This window comes from Ammodytes marinus, assembly GCF_949987685.1.
Source record: "Ammodytes marinus genome assembly, chromosome: 6".
Lineage (NCBI taxonomy): Eukaryota > Metazoa > Chordata > Actinopteri > Uranoscopiformes > Ammodytidae > Ammodytes > Ammodytes marinus.
In genome coordinates, this window is record NC_137235.1 from 10498674 (window position 1) to 10521742 (window position 23069).

General features: G+C 39.0%; 2 protein-coding genes and 1 long non-coding RNA gene across 3 annotated transcripts in view; all 3 read left to right on the forward strand.

The window, feature by feature from the left end:
- The first annotated feature begins 1515 nt into the window (after positions 1–1515).
- LOC307251364 (dynein axonemal light chain 4) lies at positions 1516–4933 on the forward strand. Its single transcript, XM_080028713.1, has 4 exons — positions 1516–1595; positions 2088–2167; positions 3641–3724; positions 3951–4933. The coding sequence occupies exons 2-4, from the start codon at positions 2096–2098 to the stop codon at positions 4113–4115; spliced, it is 321 nt and encodes a 106-aa protein (XP_079884839.1). The 5' UTR covers positions 1516–1595; positions 2088–2095; the 3' UTR covers positions 4116–4933.
- Positions 4934–14590: 9657 nt separating this feature from the next.
- The window catches only part of LOC307252287 (extracellular serine/threonine protein kinase FAM20C-like), a gene marked incomplete at both ends in the record, with an annotated part of 51966 nt that continues 43487 nt past the window's right edge, over positions 14591–23069 (forward strand). The window contains 6 exons of the mRNA XM_080029924.1: positions 14591–15121; positions 19750–19921; positions 21576–21654; positions 22032–22124; positions 22352–22467; positions 22693–22873. Coding sequence (XP_079886050.1) covers positions 14591–15121; positions 19750–19921; positions 21576–21654; positions 22032–22124; positions 22352–22467; positions 22693–22873 — 1172 coding nt within the window. The remainder of the gene's footprint in view (positions 15122–19749; positions 19922–21575; positions 21655–22031; positions 22125–22351; positions 22468–22692; positions 22874–23069) is intronic.
- On the forward strand, positions 15868–17819 carry LOC307252399. Its single transcript, XR_013844927.1, has 3 exons — positions 15868–16256; positions 16617–16682; positions 17198–17819. It is a non-coding gene; the product is annotated as an uncharacterized lncRNA (long non-coding RNA).

Consider the following 23069-nt stretch of genomic DNA (forward strand, 5'->3'; position numbering starts at 1 on the left):
GCTGTTTGTTGGCTGCCATAGTGCCAAACTGTCAGGGTCATGAACGCTCAGGCAACTGACGCAACAACTTTGTTGCCAAGGTGAACGGACAGTCCCAACTGCCAATAAGAACGGAGAATCTGAGCCTCACTCTGATAGGTCAAAGTGTACATGAGCGGTGGCAATTTTTTGGGGGCGGCACACCACTTCACCTACATATTCCGCAGTTCTGTGCGGAATCAGCTGTGCTAGGAACGGATGCTCCCCGCCTGCTATTGCCTCACATCAGCACTGATTCACCGTCCATCAGGATAGTACTCTTTCTACTCGCTTGCTTGTTCAATCTTTAAATTCATTTTTGCTTTGCTCACTGGTTGCCTGTCTGTCCTCTTCCAGTTTTCCCTGGTCTTGACGAGACGGTGTGGATCTGGTCCCCCCTCCGGTAACATCTGAGAATGGACCATCAACGCGAAAGATGTTGCAGTGGTTAAGGATGCCACCTGGAGACGTGGGATGTAATCCCGGCGATGGAAACCTTAGTTTTCCCTGGTGGAGACGAGACGGTGTGGATCCTCTGGCAGCATCTGAAGTCTTCCTGCATCCACACTATTCGCACTTTACTTAGTATTACCATGTAATCACCTGGTCAATGATCAAATTCCTTCGTGATTTTCTCTACTTATGACATCTATTGCAGCATGTCCGTCCTGGGAGAGGGATCCCTTACTCTGTCGACTCTCCCTGAGATTTCTTTTTTTTTTTTTATTCCCGGTAAAGGGTTTTTACTGGGAGTTTTTTCTCAGCCGAGCTAAGGGTGTAAGGGCAGGGTGTCATATTGTATCATATAGGCTATCATATTGTATGAAATGTAAAGCCCACTGAGACAAATGTGCTTGTGATTTTGGGCTATACAAATAAAACTGATTTGATTTGATTTGACATATAGCTAGCTTTTTGCCAAATATTACAGTGAAAAAGTTACCCACCCCAGCTTTAAAACATATTTTTAAATTCAAAACGTAACCAACTTATACATTATGATGTATAATTCCGAATGAAGTAGCCCAGTAGTAGGCTAGTAGTTGAATATAGGCTATAGGCCTACTTAGACCTAGGCCTACCTATTGTGCTATAATCCAGTCATTTTAGCCTATATGTTGTTTACTTTTGGGCACTTTATTTGGGCTATTTTGATAGTCTTGAGTTATATTTTTAATTCAGGACTTTTACCTTTAGCCTACTGTAGCAGCACTGTTACTTTTACTTGAGTAAAATATCTATGTAGTAGGCTATGCCTATAGCTATAGTCTACTTCTTCCACAACTGATGCTCATGCCAATCAATCAAATGTAATGCTGATAATAGTAATATCAAACTGAAGTGGATCATTCCGCAGTAATTTTGTCGCAAATTATTCTTTTCTATCGGGCCTACTGAGAAAATATGTTGATAGAAAGATTCGCTCAGTTTATTGACAGGCTCTGAACCAATAGGAACGAAGCTATTAGTCTGTAGTGGGCGGGGTTTCCTCTGTACCTTCATCAGTTGTTTAAAATGTCTCCCTAACAACCGAACTGAGAGTCAAACAGCAGAAGTTTTCGCTGGACAAACGCCTCGTAAGTAACTCATATTTACGCATTCACCTTTAAGTCAATGCATACATTAACTATCGGCAATACATTGGAACTCGCATTCAACGAAGATTGATTTAAAATAGTGGATCTTTTGGGGTAGCAACCGGTAGCATCAGCTGTTTGCCATCTAGCAAGCTATGCTAATTAGCTAGCTGTTAAAACCTGGTTCGCTGGTTAACGGTTTCTAACTGCATCAACTCCGGACACTTTAACGAACCAGCAGTGATGCGCAGTACCTATCGAGGCTTTCTATAGGACGAACAAACATATTTTGGTGTAAACTGCGATGATATTCTTACTGTAGCTAGCTAGCATTTGCTGAGTGGGTTTTAGCGAAGTGAACCTCGTCTCCACTCGGGTCATGTCATAGAATGTTTTTTATCTGCAACACTGGATCCTCATCAAATGCTTTTATTTCAGTAAACCCTCAGCTAATGAGGATGTCATGTAAGTTAACGTGTTTTCCCCCTGTAGGAGTCGGAATGGCTGGGACTGGCGAGGGAAAGAAAGAAGAGGCCGACTACAAGAGGCTGCACAGCTTCCCTCTCATAAGGGTAAGAGAGAGGCGGGACAGTTGCTCTGGGTACAGGACAACAACATCCTACCCGAGACTGGGAGCAGGGCGTTCTGCAATGACAACAAAATCCAATATACATTTTGGTTTCATTATGTTGCTGTGTAGATTACTGGTGGTATTGATACTTTTTTCGTGCCTGTCCATGAGAGAAATTGTATTGTTTCAGTAGTTAATAATCAAAAACCACAAGTTCAAATGTGCAAAGTCACTTTCCTGTGATTGCAGGTTTCTCAGAAGGCAAATCTCCAAATCTTTAAGTTGCTCTTATTTTCTACTCTCACCTATGGTCAATAAGGCTGGGTCATGACGGAAATAAGTAGATTGTGGGTACAAATAGCAGACAACGGTTTTCTCAGTCAGGAGTGTGGCTGCGACTTCATAGGGTGAGAAACTCAGTCCTCCTGTAGAGACTTGGAGTAGAGTAGTTAAGAGGTTGAGTAGGGACTGTGTAGTGCTGTCTATTATCTTCAGCAGATTGTCCAAAATCTGCCTCTCCACAACAAACTGTAAGGACTCCAGATCAGTCCCCGTTAGAGTATCAGCCTTCCTTATCACTTTGTTCTCTTTATTAAGAGTCACCTACTTTAGTTGTGATGTGTGAGCAGGCAGGCTGCAAATTAACTGTATGTTCATTGGAACTCAATCTGTATTTGGGGAAAATCTAAGTACAGAAAATGTGTCTGTTAATATCTGTCAGTTTATATAATACTTAAAGACATGGGAGTAGGATTTTGATCTATAATTTCTTCATGAAATCTGTATTGCAATTTAATACCTCAAAACAATTGGTAGCTTTTTATTGTTTATATATTTTACAAATGTCTTTTGCAATATCATCACGAAGATCAACATGGTACGATACAATATGGTTATTTTGCGACAAATTAAAAAAACATATTTTTCAACATGGGACTACAGCTGGAAATTAGCCAAATAGGCTAAAGCTGCTCCTTCTCAAAGGGGACTGCCCACAAAACTATAAACAAATAAACTAAACTAAACTAAACTAAACATTTCGTCCCGAAGCTATTCAACTTCCTACAAGCTGTTCTTTAGAAGCACAGTTGAGACACTAAGGATGGCAAGTTGTCCGGTTCCCCTGTATCATATGTGTCAGAAAAGCTGCAATTTGATCACTTTTGCTTCCCAGATGAAAACATCCCAAGTACTGCGCTGTGCCTCTGTGGTGTGTTCAGAGAGTGCTACAGTCAGCAAGTGATGCAATGCAGCTTATGTGTTTACACTGGAGATTGCAGCATTCAGCAAACTTTTGCTTTTAACCTAAACTTGAGACAATTTCTTCATCTAAAGTTTTGACATTGTTTTAAAAATCCTAAATCCAAATGTTTAATTCTTGTTGGTCCGTAGCTCCGTCATACACTCTTGTTTTAGTAAAGACAGATTCAGACAGGAAAAACGTAGACCCTAACCGTTTGTGTTTTGTCTTAAGCACACGGACATGCCAGAGGAAATGAGGGTTGAGACAATGGAGCTTTGTGTTACAGCCTGTGAAAAGTTTGCAACCAACAATGAGGTAAGTGTATATAGTGCTGCCGGTCTTTGAGGTTTCTTTGGTAGCTTGGTCAGAAATTGTTATTTTCCTGCCATGTTGTACCAATAGTAAACGGCGTTTAAAAGGAATTAAATCAAACTCTTGACAGCAGTATTTTGTTATTAAAGCTATTATTCTTTTTTTCTCCCGTATACTAAGATCATAATATTTGTTGCTTGATCTTTTATTTTTTTGCTCACTTTCTCAGAGTGCAGCGAAGATGATCAAGGAGTCCATGGACAAGAAATTCGGCAGCTCGTGGCACGTGGTGATCGGCGAAGGCTTCGGCTTTGAGGTCACACATGAAGTGAAGAATCTGCTCTACATGTTCTTTGGCGGCAGCCTGGCAGTGTGTGTGTGGAAGTGCTCGTAGCACATCCTCCCCCTGTGACGTGGTCACTGGGCTGGGACTGAACACTAGCTACCAGCCAGACACTGGTTACACTTTTGTTGAGGCAGGTTAGTTTGTCCACACTACCAGCCACTGTGGCCGACAATAAACCATCATCTTTTCCACTTTAAAAATGTCGTTGGCAGGGAAAATAATTGAAAGGGAATTTTAGTGCGGCATTGACTTTGGCTGGTAGCCCAAAATATAGCTTCCTGCCTTATCTGTCACATTCCTTTTTCTCTTTGTTTTCAGCCGTCCACCCGTCTCTGAAGCCGCATCCATGGTCCTAAACATTTCTGAGCGTGCATGTTGTACGCAAGTTTAACTTTTACAAATAATACAGCCAGGGTCTCCAAAGTCCCTTTATCCTCATTCCTATTCAGGGAACGTGTATGTGTGAGTGAGTTTATATGTTTGTGTGTGCTGGACACACACTGTTTTTTTAAGTTTCATTTCACCGTCACCGTCCTCAGCAGTGTGTACAACACTAAACTGTCCATACCATCTGTAACCTTTCACACGTGTCTTTTTCTCTCTGACCGCACTAGTCTTTCAATAAAATTTTTAATATTTTTTACGTGTACATATTTTGATGCAACTTGAAAAACTTCTTTTTAAAGACTAGTGTCCTCTTGTTACAACTAAAGGCTCAGACTCTCCTGAGTCAAACAACACTAAAGCAGATCCACCTTCTCTTGCTGTAAAGGTGTTTGTTATAATCCCTGATGATATCACCGGCTGGGCGATATTTGCAATGTGATTGTTTTCATGTTGATGCCAGTTTAAATGATCCGGTGCAATGGAACATTTTGTGTGAATTGATCTGATTGTACAATAAACTCTGAAATGTGGTGAAATAGGAACTTTGCCTGTTCTTTCTTATATTTGTTTGTAGCTGAAGGGTTTCAATTACATTCATTACTTTTGAGGCAAGGCATTTGGGGAGAAATGTGTTCTAAGCAAACCTCAGCAGCAAAAAAGGACAGGTAAAGGTGGAAGGGATTTCAGGTAAATTTAGCAATTTTGAACGTTAGGTGAGTTAAACGTACATGCTTCACACAGAGAAATAACATACCAGCAGCTGCTTTTGCAAAGCCTTTTATAGATAAGAAATACAGAGGAGGAGACTAAGAAAGAAGCTTCCAAAAATAACAAACATGGGTTGACGATCACACGTAGAAAAAAATAGTAAATAATGGGAGTGTTTGGGACCTGTCAGGGTGGGTTATGAAGATTCGAGAAGGCAGGTTTTCCCAGAGAAAGTTGTGTAGAAAAGAAAACGTTGCTTGAAATGTAAATGTTGTTTTCCTCTAAAGGCAACTGACATAGTTTTGGGGAAAAGTTTGTCAAACTGCCAGTTTTGCCTTAATGTCTTTGTAGAGTTCCTTGGAGTTCTGCTATGTGGTTCAACCAAGGATACTTTTTACAATTCATGCAATCCATTTTAAAGGCATCAATCCAGCAGTTAAAAAAGTCAATCTCAAGGAAAATTCTCAGCTGTCTGTAGAGCTTTGAGTAATAAGTACAAATAAGAAGAATATCAAAAACAAGCACACTTATTATAAACTTTAAGTTGGTTAAAATCAGCAATTTAAAAGTGAAGATCATGTAGAAATAGTACATTTATTGAAGGTATAAAGTACAGTAAGTAAGTTACTCTGTATGATACCAAAGGATGTAAGAGTTTCAAGGATATTTTCTTTAATTTCAGTAATAGTACATATTTCTTTACATAAACATACAGCACATTTTAATGGAGATGTTGAGCTGCTTGTGTTAATGTAGACATTTCACCTTTAAATCTGCAGTCAAAAAGGCAAGTATCTTTATTAATAATGCATTAATGTAAATATAAACCCATTGTACGTGCATTTATATATGTATTACAGTTGTTTTTGTAAATGTATCCCTTACCTCGACCTTAAATGAACCCATATTATAATCGTCAAGCTATTTTAATCCTAATCTCAAAGAAAAATCTTATTGCTATGTTTACCTGAAGCCAAACAAAAAACCCCACAGCAGTTACATTAAATAAACATTAACTCATTTTTACACTATTGCAATGAGTGAAACTCCGTAGTTTTAGACATTTGAGTTGTGACATTTCTGTCAATAGACCAACCAATTGTGTGAACACTTTCTCTAATGTCTAGTATATTACTGTGTGGCTGGCCTTCTATGAGATGGTCTTGTGCAAGGATTTTGGAAACAGCTGATATGAAATAAACAATTTAAAAAAGTACTCTCAGACACGTTTCAAAATAAATTGCTTTCCCTAAAAACAACACCGTTCCTAATATTGCTCCTGCAGACCGTAGGAACTGAGAGAATGATGTGACACTAAAAAACTATAATGTGATGTAAAGAAGTACCCCATTTTCACCATGACAGTGCAGAGGGCATTTTGACCCAGTAGCAGAGGGAGGGAGGGAGGACGCCATTATTGACGGAGTAGCAGAATCTGGCAACAACCACCTCAGCATTTATGTACTCAAACACCATGACCCTAAATCAGGTCAGGCTGCACAGACTCTCATCTCACCATGCTCTGATGCTCACACGCTTGTGGCCAGCTCCTCTAATATGTCGCTCACAAAACTCTCCTTGTCTGCAATAAATCTTCACTGACGATTATCTTCTACTTTTATCAACTGATGGTTAAGCCATAAATTAATATTCAAACTAATTTCATATGCATTCTGCTTAATTATACTGGATCTGGGAATCATACATGTACCCACAGTTGTTTGATACAGTATGTAACAGGCGTAATCTCCTTTTGCTTCCTGTAAAGTGTCCGGAGAGTCTTTTTCTAGTGCTTAAAGTCCTCCTTTGTCTCAAAGCTTAGATTTTATCTTAACCCTATGGTCTTCTATACTAGGTTATTGCAGTTGCCTATCTATTATGGGCCATGAATTGTTCTTGTTTGTTATGGGCTTGATATGTTCGTCAACATAACATTTCAGGGCAAATTAACTATTCCAAGCTTTGACAATGGCAAACCACAACCGTTGTCATTCCAAGGTTTGGTCTTCTTAAAAAAATCTATATATAAATACGCTCGATCTATCAGTTAGTCATTTAGAGAGTGGTTGGCAGAGAGATAGCTTAGCCTCTTAGTATCCGGTTTCAGTTTGCATGATTTATGTTACAACTAATGACTGATTTGAATGCTACCTATCCAATTTTGCTGTGTAACTACCACAGCTAATAGCCAAGTTGGCATGGCCTGCATCAAAAACAGTGTCTACACTGATACTATCAGGTGCTATCTCATTCCTTGGGATGTTGCCAGTGTCCTCAAAAGGGTGTTTTTGCAAAATATTAATTTTTAACAACACCAATCCAATCATCCGTCGATGCATGTTGAGTTGAGGAACAGTTCAGATTTGAGAACCAATGGCTTAAAAGTCCTTTGGCATTTCTCCATGCCTTAAACATCTACCGTTAAGGATAGATTTATCAGGGATACAGCTGCAGTTCTGTGGATTCCTGCTAATATAATCAGAATAAAAACACTGATTTGAAACTTCCACCTAGATTCTTGTTGGGATATTTTACGTGAAGGCAGGAACCTGCAAATTCAGCTGTTATTTTTCATTTCATTTTTTCATTTAACTTTTATTTATCCTCGAGAGACCAATTGAGGGGTGACCCTCATTTTCAATGACGTCGAGTTCAAACAAATTCCAAGGAAAAACAACAATGCATACACAATATTCAATGCAAATACATCAAATACACAACAACAGGTGAAGAGAAGAAAAAAACAAAAAACAAAAAAACTATTGAAACATTTACATAAAGTGAAGAGTGGCAGCAATTAAAATGAAATTAAATGGGTGAAAGTACAATATAGCCTAATTAAAACAGTTACAGGTAGAGTTTGGCAGATTTAAGATAGTTTGTTTAAATTGATTAAAGGATATGAAGGTATTTAGTTTAATTTGTTGCTGTAAGTTGTTCCAGGAGTCGGGGGCACTGAAGCTAACAGCTGTCTTTCCCAGCTCAGTCCGGGCTTGTGGGACATAAAGCATGAGCATGTCAGTGGAGTGGGTCTGATAAAGCCCATCTGAAATTTGCAACATTTCTGTTAAATAACGAGGAAGCTTCCCGGTCAAGGCTTTGTAAATAAAAATATGCCAATGTGCATCACGTCTCTCTTTAAGGGAGTACCACCCAACCTTTTCATATAAAAGACAATGGTGTGTGTCATAAGCATCTCCTGTGATGAACCTTAAAGCAGAGTGAAAAACAGAGTCTAGGAGTTTAAGACATGAATGAGATGCATGCCGGTAAACCACATCACCGTAATCAAGGACAGACATAAAAACTGCCTCAATAATCCTTTTCCTACTAAATAAAGGGAAGGTGGTTTTGTTCCTATAAAAATAGCCAATTTTTTGTCGTAGTCGACAAACAAGATTTTTTATATGGAAATTAAAAGTGAGTTTATCATTTAACCAGATGCCGAGATATTTGTACTCTGTGACTCTTTTTGTAACAACCCCCTGATTAATCCGGTGGGTCTTGTGTCAGTAAATACGTAATGAATCTAATTCATTATTCACCTCAGACGCTCTGTTCCTGTGTCTGCTTGACTGGGTTAAATATTCAGGAGCCGCAGAGTCACTTTAAAGAATCTGCTTGTTTGCTCCAACTCAACACTGATGTGCTCTCCCCAGTGCAAAGAACCAACGCTTGTTATCCTGCAAGTGGCTCACATGGATTTTCAGTGAAGTTAAAGACTCATTAACACAGAAGGAAAATGTCAAATATCTTGCACACAGCTTCCTGATGCCAATGTTCTTGTTACTTCAGCTGCTGGTTTGAGGTTATTACTGTGTTGCTTTGCAGCATTGTCACTCCCCAGATACGTACCACTGGCAGAAGTTATGGCAATACATTTATCGTACAATTACTTTTATCTGCTACATTCTTTACCAAGTGTCCATCATATTCTTAACCTCAACATTTAAAGTTGTAAAAAAGTACTATTTTCCTATGTATGAGTGTAATTTAACAATGCCAAGTGTATATATAAGAGTTAAACGAAGGCCGACTGAATAAGATTCCATAGAGGCTGCTCTATTCTGCCTGCTCAGCTCAGGCAATTTCTGTTCATGTTGAATGTGCATTGGAGGCAGCTGAACAAGCTGTAAACAAAACCTTGACATATTGTAATCTTACATTAAATATTTAATATCTAGCCGTTTAAATATCAAGCAGACATGGTTTAACGTTCAACAGTCATTTGTAGTTGTGTAACTGTCCAACATACTTCTCCTTTTTAGCTGTGTTTTGCTCCCCAACAACTCCTGAGGGATATATCTGTTTAGATGCTGAATGCTCCACCATCTTCACCAGCCAGCCACTTTCTTTTTCTGGCTTTTTCGAGGACACACGATAATGGTGAGAGTGAACTAATACAGTGCTAAAAGATGCTTAGGGACGTTTAGCTGGGGAGAAAGCCATAGCCTGGTTATAATTCTCTGTGGGTTTGCCACTGAGAACAACACCTTTCACATCACACATAGCAATTTGATCCAGAGTACATTTTAGCACATTGGTTACTGTAGCTTAAAGTTCTCCTTCTCTACTTCTATTTTTGATTTCTACTCTTATCGTTGCTGCAGGCAGCGTTTTAGCTACCATCGACAATACAGAAGTCATGCCCTCGGTAATTATATTTTTCTGGGAATTAAGGGACCAAAAATAAAAATGCATAGAAAATAAATTACATAATTTAACAATAATCCTCACCGAAATGTGATTGCTGGCCGACTGAACAAATCTCTTGGTCTCCAGCATTTTTATAATCATGTTGGGAAACTCTGGGAAATACAACTACAACTTAAACTGTTTTTAATTTAATTAAAATACAAAAACTGTAATGGAAAATTAGTTAAACGATACATCGTATTATCAAAATAAGCATTAGAAATCAAGTATACGTGTTTGAATAAAGATGGGAGAAATAGATTAAATATATTACATACAAATTATGTCCTTATTGTCAATGTTTCCCTCTGTTACATGACTGACTTTGCTTATTGCTCTATATATCAAACTATGATCTGCCTATTAACTTATGAATTGTTGTTATTTCTTTATTACCCTTTTTTTATTTATTTTTTCTATTTGTTTCTTTTTGCTTCATGTCTATGTGTTTATTAATTAAGTATTGGTTTCTAGTTTAAAATATTTATTTTATTTGCTTTTTTCTTTGTTATTTATTTGTTTAACTTTAAAAATGCCAATACATTTCTTTGACAACTGACGCATCTGTTAGTAGCTGCCATCATCTGCCAAGGCTTTCACATAGTGTGTCACAGCAGTGGGGAAATAGACTTTCAATGACTGCAGCAGACGTACCATTGTTAGTACTCTAACTGATGATGTCTGCGCTTAGAATTCAAACACAGTTGTATGCCTTCACACTGTGTCCTCATTCCAAGCAGCTCTGTGTTGTATCTTAGCAGCCTCCTTACCACCTGCAATGATGGGCCTACCTGTGTGCATGTTTGTTTGTGTGAGTATGAGTGAAAGACACAGGAAATAAAGGGGAGAAGTCATATAGAGGATTGATGATGAAGTGAATGACAAGTCACATAATTCAATAGCTAGTACAAAAAAAGAGACATGGAGATAGAGAGAACATGTTTTTCAACAGTCATTCAAGGATACAGAGAGTTACAGAGGAGCAGAGTGCATTGGGGAGCCCAAAGTTAGAGATGGAGTGCGACAAAGGACGGCAAAGGACAGCGGGAGGGATACATTTTTCATCTGAACATTGCTAGTGGGCCCTTTTCTTCTTATTGAGGAATCCGAAACACCATCCAATATTAATATGAGTGTAGGTCTCTCTGCAAGTGTGTGTGTGTGTGTGTGTGTGTGTGTGTGTGTGTGTGTGTGTGTGTGTGTGTGTGTGTGTGTGTTTGTTTGTGTGTGTGCGTGCGTGCGTGCGTGTGTGTGTGTGTGTGTGAGAGAGGCAGCTTTCATATTGACTATCGGCAGTGGGGGATAAAAGAGATGCGTAGTAGATGTGTGGATCAAACTTGTTTATAATGCATCAGTGAGGGACATAGAGAGTGCATTAGACACAAAGTAGGGCACTTAGCAAAAAGCATGAGGGCCCAGTAGGTGAGCTGAGTAAGAAAGACTAAATCGAAATATTTGAGGAAAATTCATGGATGTCATGACAGTTATGATGCTGTTAGGGTCCTGCCTTCAGAATTATTTTTTCATCATCTTGCCAAAGGGCTGAGCATATCCTTGAGAACTTTTTGCTCCGCCTGTAATATTTATCAACTAAAGTAGACATCTGCCAGTGGATTAGTGGCTCACAAAATATGATGTGCATTGTAATTCTAGATGGTGCTGACACTCATATGACAATGAATGAACAAATGATGAACACAAAAAACAAGTAAGATAAGTATAACTAGAACTGCAAGCAGTTATGAGGGGGCCAAGCCTTCCGGCGCAAATCGGGACCCGGGCGTCGCAGACCATGCCGCCGGCCGCTCACTTCATATAATCCGGGGATGTAAAGTTTTTGAATGTGGGATGTTCGGTTTGGGAGTCAAGTCTTTATTGTGGCAAATAGAAAAACAAACTGGGTGCTTTGTTTCTTTTTTTAAAGTGTCCTTGGGTTTTGTGAAAAGCAATTTGAATCATTGTTTTTATCACTGTAAGTAGTATTGCACTTTCCGGGTCCACAGTCGTAGTTCGTACACAAAGCTTTGGCCATGAGGGCAAACAGATTAAACAAAAAAATGTATAAATAAGGGAATCATGAACCCAGATGATACCCTGCAGGGCACAAGGACATTTTACTGGACACTCAACAACTGATTCAGGGTTAGCCATGACATTTTCATACATATATCTATTGTTCCAGAGGATAAATCCTAACCATATCATCAACATATTATGACAAAACTTTGAATTGTATATGTGACATGTTTGTTGATGGAAAGGTGTCAGTGATGTTAATTGCTTTAAGTTGAGGCAAAGACATGAACAATACAATGTGTGCCATTGCTCTGACTCTATGAGTTATGATGAGTTCAGCTTGCAATCATACTGTGGTTTCTATTATGTTCATTTGGTTTGCTTCATTTGCATGTAGCCCATGTTGTAGTCAAAACCATCCATGTTTTATGAGCAACGATAAATAATAAATTAATATGACCACCTGAATGAATACAGGGGGGAAAGGTTGCATTAAACCTGTTCAATGCACTCTATTTAGCTGATACAAATGTATGGTATGACTCATGCATTTTGACAAACTCAGATCTTTCACATGGATTGCTCTACGTGAACACACACACACACACACACACACACACACACACACACACACACACACACACACACACACAACATTTAGATACGTACAAGCAGTCACAGCAGACATTAAAGAGCCGTACTTCACAGAGCCAGTGTGTCCTGCGGGACTCTCCATGATGTCTGAGATTCCTGAATCAAAGTCTCAGAGTAAACACACCCACAGAATATCAAGCATGTGTGTTGCCACTGGCCTGTCTGTGAAGTGCCTCGTCAAAATGTCTGACAGACTTCAGTTCAATTCACTGTTTATGTATACACTGTCTATTTTTTCACATACATTTTCCGAGAACACACTGACTCTCTGGCTCTCTCCTTTTTGTTTTGCATGTTGCAGTAGTGTTAGATCTACAGGAAAAACTGTCTAAAATACTTTTTTGAGCATTTCCAAAACCAAAACCTTTAATCAACCTGTTGGAGGAAATAAGTCTGATTCCAGTCTTATAAATTGATGTCCACATTTCCTATTTTTCTCAGCCATTCAATACTGTGGGGAAACACAACGGCAATTATGTCTGATAATGAGGATATAGAGAAATACAATTAGTTTTTAATGAACAAATAAGATGTTGTTTTAACCCCTAGACTCAGGTAAAAACAAACCAATGCTAATATTACAATTTCTGTGTTATTTCATTACTTGACACTGAAGCTTTGCTCTAATTTACGTTTATGTGACACATTATGGTTTAGGACACTATATAAGACAGGGCCGTTATGTGAAGTATGCAGGAGATCGTTTCCAACCTCTATTGAAGACAATAACCACAAGCTGCAGATTGATGCCAATAAAGCAAAGAGGGGACTTGAAGTCTACATTTTTTCTCATTTTTGTGCATAGAAGCAGAAGCAGAACGTAGATTCAGAAATTGTTGAATTAATTGATTAATAATTCTATCTTTCATAAAAGCAAGGTTTCCACATCAAAAAACATAAGTTTGTCTTGATTTGCTCATTGCCTCTTTACAATCCTGTTTTAAATCTAAAACGATCTGCTTTAATGCAGAGTACATCGTCCTGCAATCTGCATCAAGTGCACATTCAAGTTTGTTGATATGTGTATTCAAATAAGGTCTGACTGGGCTTTTTACACAGTCTTGGCCGTCATTTAAGACAATCAAGCAGAAAAACGCCATTTCAAAACTACATTATACATTTTATTTAATTTTATTTAAAGTAAAGCATTCCGTTCTCTGATGTGACGTTTGGGGACTCTGTAGTAAGGTTCCAGTTGGGGAAGAAAAAGGTCTAACTGATGAATCCACCAACACACAGGACAAATAAACAGGAGACGTTCAAAGAGAGAGAGTAAACACATTGATCTGTGTCCAGGTCACTTTAACCTGGCAACCGTCCCTTCCTGAGCCTGAAATAGTGAAAAGAAAATAGTGAAAAGTATAACCAACTGAGTAAAGGCTGACTGCATACTGGATGAAGTCCCCTCTTATTCCTCTGGGAATGTTTGGGTAAGTTGCCTTTTGCTACTTTCTATGTCTAAGATTATGTTTGCAATGACTTCAATAAATAAGAGTACAAGGCCATAGGACTGACATTGACTTTTATTGACATTGTAAAAAGCTTCCTTTATGCCTTTATAAAGCTACCATGTTGTTCAAAATGTCAGCCTTTCTTTACTTAATGCTGCTACTGTTAACCCTCCGGTTATGTTAGAAAAAGCTGTTACACACTTGTGTTTGCAGATTCAATTTAACCCGTGTTGGAATTCATTACCAAGTACTGAAAAAAAAACTATAATTCAAAGAAATGTGCTCAGTAACTGATTATCCATCCATAACCATGATATACTAAGCTTTATTTGAATATACCTTAGCCCACAAAGTAATGTTCTTTATAGTAGGCCATCATTGAGGGTTTAATGAAGGCAGGGTTATATCAATAATAATATATATTTTTTTAAATATCTACACCTACTTCAAAATGTGTCAGATTTGACCTGAACACGATAGAAAGTTTGTTTTTTCTACACCAGAGGGCTTTTCTCACATTCTTTCTCATTTCAAAATCAAAATCTCTTAGACCACATTTTTTTTCTCTTCTTCCTTTAAAGTGCTCACCTCTCTCACCGTTCTCTCAGTGGCATGATGTGGCATATGCGCTTTCGCTCCGGGACAATCTGTCTGTCCTTGGCCTTCATCACCGTTTTCCTCCACCTCCTCATGGTGTTTTTCTCTCTTCCCATTGACCACCTGCCCTGGGACCCCCCACTGCCACCCACCACACACATCCGCACAGGCATGGCACGCTCTGTGGGGATCGGGGGTATAGCCAAGGCACCAGCTGACACCACACAGAGAGAATCTTCCAATAACGATGCCAATAACGATGCCAAAAAGGATGCCAATAAGGATGCCAAGGGCCGTGTGAGAATGTTTTCTGACACTATGTTCATAGCGACAGAGGGTAAAAAAGCCTCAATGAAAGGACGAGTCAATGTGGGTCGCTATGGCAGCAACCGAGCTCGTATTGTGGAGTCTGGGCTGTTAAAGCTGAAGGCGCTGTTTGACCATCCTCTCTACAATATGCCTAGCCATGCTATCCCTGAGGAGGACTGGCTGTTGAAAGTGAAAGCAAAGGTCAAGGCTAGAGGGAAGAGCTCCCAGATGTGGTCAGTATATTATACAGCAAATGTGCAAAAGACTGTGTGTGTGTGTGTGTGTGTGTGTGTGTGTGTGTGTGTGTATTTGTGTCCTCCACATCTTTCAATGTCAATTTTCAATTCTATAAAACTTTATCTGCACACACACACACACACACACACACACACACACACACACACACACACACACACACACACACACACACACACTCTCTCTCACACACACACACACACACACACACACTATATATATATACATATAGACCAGGTACAGTTGTAACACGCAATTTTTGCGATAAATTCAAAACTATTTAAACTGGAGTAACCAATTTGTTATATTATAAACTTCAATCTGTTAGCTACTGAAACAATGTATTTAAGTGGATTTATGAAATGTGTAAAGATTGCAAAATTAATTATAATACATACTATCTACTGTTACAACTGTCCCAGTATACAGGGACAGTTGTAACGCATGTCAGGGACAGTTCTAACATGTCTAAAATATTCAGAATTAATCAATCATATACTCAAAATGATAGATATTATTGATCATTCATATTATTGTGACTATTAATTTCTTGTTTTTAAGTAATCTTTACCTTTTTTCATACTGCATGACAAAACAGAAGCCATCAAATTACAATGCAAGACATTTTTTGAATGAGTATTCACCTTATTTTGGAACGCCCCGTTTTCCACTTCCGATTCTAGCGAGTTTATCATGCGACTTCCGGTTCAGCGCTGCAGAGCCGCGAAAGAATGTAAACAGCGGCAAACAATGAAGCACAATTGAATCGTAGGGAAGAAATATTTGTTTACAGAAAGGTTCTAAACGTAAAAGTAGTACGTTTAGTAAGTTAAGTACTAAGCCATTTGTAATTTAGTAGTTTGTTTTCGATAAACTAGCTTACATCGCTAACATCTACACACATCGTGGTCGCATCCTCTTATTACGATGCGGCAGTCAGACGCCCGCAACGAGGATGACATGAGAAAGTGGCCAGATTACTATGGTCATATTTAGCTGTCCCTTGGAGAAGATGGAGCCATGGTGAAAAATGTCAAGAGCACTGAGTCAGTACCTTCAGAGGGGTAAAGCGGGCTGTACTAGGCTACTCCAAGTAAAGCAGCTTCAATTGAGGAAGGTAAGACAATATGATGTTTTTTTGTTTTAAACCTACAATGATTGTCAATCATAAAAGGGCATATTTCTCTATTCTAAAGTGTAATCTCAAATTATATCATCTGATAATCTTTCCCAATATACAATTATATGATTAAATTAAGTTCAAATGATCAGTTTTCTATGTTTTATCTAACCAGAAAATAGAAATAACATGAAAAATATCGACTCATGTGAAGTAGCATAATAAATGTTTGCAGCTACTTTAGTTAAAATAGCCTCTGACAACACTAAAACTTTGCGATTACTTATACAATCAATACCATTTCTATTTAAACCTAATCAAATTTAACTTGCTAACATGCTTTTTCGTGTATCACAGCACAACGAGAATGAGAATCGGCAGAATCTGGCAGAGGAAGAATGTATGTACATAAATGGATTTGAGGTAAGTGTGTAAATCTTCTCTACATAAAAACAAAATATATCCCATTTGAAATGACTCCATACACAAAGACATTATGGCATTGGCAATACACCATGTTTAGTAGTTGCTCGCTCCGTTTAAGTGGAACACTGTGCAAGCAACTATTAAATGAGATGTACTGCCATCTCTGTGCATGGAGTCGTGTTTTACATTTACACAGTTTAATGCAACTCTTTTCCACAAAATTATTTGGAATGAAATAAGATTGACTAAATCTTACATAATCAACACATTTTAATATCAGTTCTGAGACTTATTCAGGATAATCTGTGATATTCAGTCTATTTCTATGTCACAGAAAGTACAAGTCTAATAATAACACTTTGATTCAAAGTAAGTTGTTTATTATAATATTCAGATGTCTGCCATCGTTAATCAGAAATATTTAGAACTGCTGTAGGCCTACATGTATATTGATTCAACCACTCGATTGCTGCTTGACAAAAATATATTTTTTCTTTCTTCTTTTTGCACAGTGGTCAGCAGAGGAGCCATGGCTGTCGGGAAGCCCTGATGGAGTGATGAACACTGAGTACTGTTCCAAGTGTCCAGCCTTGGAGAAATCCTCTGACTTCTCAGGAAGACCACTTCAGTAATAAGATCTCAGATGTGAACATGGGGGGCATTAAAATCACAATCACATGGGCCGCATGACTATTACATGAAGTGGTGGACAGTAAATAAGTTAAATTATTGAGTTCCAACTTTTTGAATGTCTGTACTATACTTGAGTATCTGCTTTTTTGGAAACTTATGACTTTCACTTCACTATTTTTCTAAGACATACATTTTACTTTTGAGACCACTACATTTCTAAGAGGCTAACAAAGTAAAACTTACTTTCAGTCTAAGAAAAGCTTTGAACTCAGCTGTGGATTGAGAGACAGCGAGATCCTCCCATGAGGCAGTTCTCCCTTTACTCACTGCCAATAAGGGCAGGGACACATTTCCTGGGAAAACCCACTGGTCCGTGTTTGTTGTTACGACAGTCACTCTTCTTTCAGGTGATTGTGCAAAATGTTGTACATTAAAATGTGTAAAGAAGTTGCTGTGTGGATTTTAGATTTTTTTTTAATTGCAATTGGCCAGACGCTCTGTCCCTCACGCAAGGACACCAATTACAGTTCAGCGGGTACTGTAATCGGTTGCCTTACGTGAGGAACAGAGTGTCTGGCCTCAGCTGGTTTTCACAAAGTATAAGGAGAGTGTTATCAATACTTAGAAAAACAATTAAACTGAAAGAAGCAGAGCAGTGGAGTCTTAACATGACGGGAGGAGAGTTTACCAACAAGACATATTTTCAATTTCCAGTTGGTGTAACCCCATCCCAGCAGCAATATTGCTGGGTGTAGCTAATGATGCAAATTTCTGTACAGAAATTGTGCCAAGTCTAAAGGCTTTCTATTTTAAATATATGCTGCCTCGTATTGCAAATGAAATTCAGGCAGGCAGGTTGTCACTATATGAAATACAAGCAGCTTTGTAAAAACTAGATCTAAACCAGCTGTTCATTTCTCCCATCTCGCCCTAATGTTAAACATTCTGTTAATGTAGTTAAAATGTATTTCAAAGAAGAAAAAGTTTCCGGTAGTATGTTAGCAATTATTTGTTTTCACAAAAGCTGATTCCAAAATTGCTTAATTAATATAATACATTTAAGGAATTAAAACAAAATATTTCTTTGTTGAATGCTGTTGAAATAAGTATGTGTTTTTAATAAACTTTGTGGCACTTTACTGTACATTTTGCATGTCTTTTGTAATAAGTACAAATTTAAAATGTTACTGTACATTTTGCATATGTCTTGTAATAAGTAAACCAATTGACATTTAACTGTACATTTCTTGGGGGAGACATGAACTGTAACTATGGTCACAAAGGGTCCAGTCCTCCCACTGGGTCACAGCATCTCAGTGAGTTTGGCACATCCACATCCATGGCTCGGTGCTGGGTGTTGCATTGTCACCTAGTAAAATAGAAAATTGTATTTCATTAATGCAGCCTACAAACAAAATAATAATTTCCCCACTGTAAACAACTCTTAGATAACATGTGCATTTACTATTTCCATAATCCACAATGATTGCAAATATCTGATCTGTAGGCTACTCAGCCTGATTGTGGTCATCATAGGCCTATTCGGCCCAATCTACATTAGTAGGTAGCCTATATTATTATCTGGTTTAACTGTTAAATAAGTAAAATATGTATGTTTACATAGAATTGAATGCAGAATTAATTAGGTAACACACGTTACATGATACATAATTTTCGTTCCGCCATAGTTTTTGTTGTTAGTAGGCTACAAATTGTTCACAAACTTTGTAATCAAACCAGTAAACAGAGGAGGCTGTTGATAGTTTGACATACCTGGATAGCACCCGGAGTGGTTTCTTCAACGTAGCTTCATAGCCAAGTCACTTCTCCGGGTAGGGATGCTATTCAGTTGGTTTATTTATACATAAAGTGGACGGAACAAACAACGGGGCTCCGCAGGTATGCTATACTAAGATCAAGCTAACCGGAAGTTCGATGACAGGATCAACAACAATGGCGTCTTCCATGGTTACGTTCCAAAATAAGGTGAATAGATCATACATCCTCAAACATGAGATTGCTGTGACAAACAATTGCTGTCAATACTGGTTCATTTGTCACTTTTATTTTATTGTTTTATTATTGTCTATTCTAAAAATCATTTTCCAACAGAAATTATTTCGAAGAAGTCCAGTTTTCAATTAAAAAAGTTTACATTCAGAAGCTTTAGAAAGGCAATCCAAGATACTTGACTCAAATCATCAACATTTTTGCAGGTCAACTTTAGTCAATGCAATATTTTGTGAATTGACTAAGCATTTGTTGTTATAAATGTAATTTTCTACTGGACATTTTCCATCTCCAGCACCAGTGGACCGTTCCTAGGTCGAGCCTCTGTATAACATCATGCTGACACACTCTCCTCTGTCCTTTTGCCCTCCTCAACCTTCAACCCCATCACTCCCTCTGGCCTCCGTCTCTCTCCAGGCAGAGTGCCAGCCAGGAAGGCTACGAGGGCGTCCAGTGGAATAGCAGCAGTAACAGCCATCCTCCTTGGCTGCGCTTCCACCTGGGCATCACTCGCTGGCAGCTGTACCCACATCATGACCCCAACATGGAGCCGCTGACCAAGCAGCTCGCTACACACCGCATCGTCAGTGCAGGTGTGACACAAGACTTCTGGGCTTCTTTTTTTGCAGCTGGGTCATAGTTTGCTATGCTCTTTGTATTCACTCACACATTTTCCTACTGGGGTCTCTAACCCTGCAAGTAGCTATTTAAAGGTGGAGTCAGCAATTGTAGAGAATGTGTGTTGTCAAAATCACTTTTGCCACCTTTGTTCACATACGCTTTGTTCACATACCGGTTAACAGAGCCTAGGCTGTGTATTAAAGGTGGAGTCAGCGTTTCTGGGGAACGCTTGTTGTCAAAATCACTTTTTATCCAAATCAGTGAATATCTCCTTACAAAAAAAACGCTGAAAAAAACGCTGGTGTTAATACACAGCCTAGGCTCTGAAACTGGTATGTAAACAAAGGGTTGGTAAACAAAGGGGGCCCATCGTAGCAAGAAAACCTGCCTGTTTACTGAGACTAGGCTGTGTATTAACACTGGATCTCTTTTAACACCCACACTGAACGCACAGTTAGCAAATCATGAGGAGACCACCTTTAACACCATATACAGGTACAGTACAGGTAGCGGATTGTGAGGAGTTATTCACTGATTCTGACAAAAGTGATCTTGTCAACAAACAAGATTTTTTTTCAGATTTGACTCCACCTTTAACTCCACCACAGTTTGGTGGGAGCAGAGTGCAGAGCCAGACACTGTTACACCAACAACACACTGATCATGCGAGACAGCGGAGGTGTCAGACGAGCAAAGGCACCTGACACCTCCGCAAACATTCTTTTTCAAGTAGAGTTTAGAGAGTCAGTACGGCAGGTGACTCAGTAAACCTCTTTTGAAGAGCTGCAGTTGGGACAAGAACAACATGGTGTCTGATTTCTGTCAGAACCAGAACTAATTTTAGTCAAGTGGGGCGGAGGTTGTTGTGAATGTGTGACATCTGAGGTCTACTGTAGGGTTAGACTTTGTAGACTCACTTTGAAGTTCTCCTTCGATGAAAGCTACTGCGAAGCTTTGAAGGGCCTTGGAGGCTCAGCACTGAATGTACAAGAATACCACTGGCCATGTAGCAAACAATCAATCAAGTCCCACATTCCTTTTTTAAAGTTAGCTAGTCCATGTGACCCTTCAGAAAAGACAGCTTTTGACATTGACCCTACTCCATTAACCCCAAACCCTTTTCAGTCCTGATACTTGAAGATATGGAAAGAATAAAAAAAAAACAGGTATATAACAGACATTTACAGCATTTACAGACAAATAAAATAATTGAGACACTATACACAAACTATATGTTCCAACTGCTTCTGAAAATATAATGTTATATATTGTGGGGGTGTTTTAGTTCTTATGGAAATGAATGCAATAAATACAATGTCCTAGCAGGCTTGTGTGTAGACCTATGTGTGTGTGTGTGAGCAATGACACTGTCATGTGAATCCACCAACTTTTTATTTAACCATTTTATGTCGGTCATGACGCACATATTTTTCTTTGTTAGATTTTACATTATGTGTATGTGTGGGTGTCATGTGTGTGTGTGTGTGTGTGTGTGTGTGTGTGTGTTTGCATGTCAGTGACTATCTGTGTATGTCCCATTGATGGCCAAGGATATATGTCACAACATGGTGTTTCTTTACGCCTGTGCTTTGTTGCTATGGAAACATTCTCAGTACTGTTTTGCAGTGCAGAAATCTGGAGGGACACAACTCAAGCTGGTGATGTCATTTCCCAACTATGGACAAGCCATGTTTAAACCCATGAAGTGAGTCACAGTGGCAAATACAACACGTTGCTCCTTACAGACAATGTATACAATTCAAGAAATATTAAATCCTTCCTTTCTATTAGCCTATTTATTTAGGCTACTTTTCTTTTTTTTTACTGAATCCATTAAACAACGAGGGGGCCTTTAGATAAGCCTTCAGACAATTGAGACATGTACTGTATAAATATTAGGGAAGAAGGTGTCTAATATTTTATAATCTTAAATGTTAGTTGGTTGATATTGTGCTGAACAGAAACTTCCATGCCAGCCTGTTCCAAAGCAAGCCAGCAAATAAAAGTTTACTTCATGTAAATATGTAGGCAAGCTGATTAATTTATTAGCTGTTGTAGCTTGACTTTGTTTCTTCCTTGCAGGCAGGAAAGATATGAAGAAACCAATTCTAACCTCTACTACTTCTCAGACTTTGAGAGACACAATGCGGAAATCGGAGCCTTTCATCTGGACAGGTAGCCTACCAAGTCCGTTTTGTATTTCAACACTGCGTGGGTTTATGCACAGTGGGAGAAATGGTGGGTGAAAAAGCCACATAATGATTATGTTTTATGCAACACCATTCTGTATTTTCATCACTTCTCCCTCCCCTCTCAGTTTTTTTTCTCTTTCTGTCTGTCTCTGTGTCCCTTGCACTTGTCTTTGTTATCATTTCACACCTTCATCCACTCTCCCTCTGCAGAATTTTGGGTTACAGGCGAGTTCCACCAGTGGTGGGGAGGCTGGTGGATGTGGTCAAGGAGATCAAAAACATCACTACTGACCGAAAGCTGGCCCGGACCTTTTTCAACTCCCCGGGTATACCTGTCACAAAGTCCTCCATTATTCATTTAACCTGCTTCAAATGCCCTTATGTGTCAACTGATAAGGAATCTCTTTGAATGTTCATCCTTTCTTCTAATTCTATCTGGTCACAACCACGCACAACATCTTGTATCCTAATTTTCTCCTCTCTCTCTCTCTCTCTCTCTCTCTCTTTGTCTCTCTCTCTCTCGCTCTCTGTGCTCCTCTGGCTCCCCCTAGTGGGTAATGTGTGTTTCTATGGCCAGTGCTCCTACTACTGTTCAACAGAACATGCTGTGTGTGGCCGCCCCAGAGACCTGGAGGCCTCTCTGGCTGTGATGCTGCCAGATATGTCCTTGGCAGAACGCAGGAGCTGGAGATCCCCCTGGAGACGATCCTATAGTCGCAGCAAGTTGGCAACGTTAGTGGGTATAGAGGTCCTTAGTCATAGAGGATGATGTAGCCTAATGGGATTTAACATGTCACCTCAGCACGCCCACCCAATGTGAAAAAAACAAAACAAATCTCTAGCCTAAATGAAACCACGTTAATGAAGAAGGCTCCTAAATGTTGTTAATCAACTTACTCATTTGTTTTAATAACAGGAGGTTATTATC

What these genes read in the sequence shown, in the direction of transcription:
- LOC307251364 (XM_080028713.1), top strand. Translation starts at nt 2,096, where the DNA reads ATGGCTGGGACTGGCGAGGGAAAGAAAGAAGAGGCCGACTACAAGAGG. An exon ending in ACAGCTTCCCTCTCATAAGG is followed by an intron (nt 2,168 to 3,640) that starts GTAAGAGAGAGG and finishes TTTTGTCTTAAG; the next exon opens with CACACGGACATGCCAGAGGA. An exon ending in AGTTTGCAACCAACAATGAG is followed by an intron (nt 3,725 to 3,950) that starts GTAAGTGTATAT and finishes TCACTTTCTCAG; the next exon opens with AGTGCAGCGAAGATGATCAA.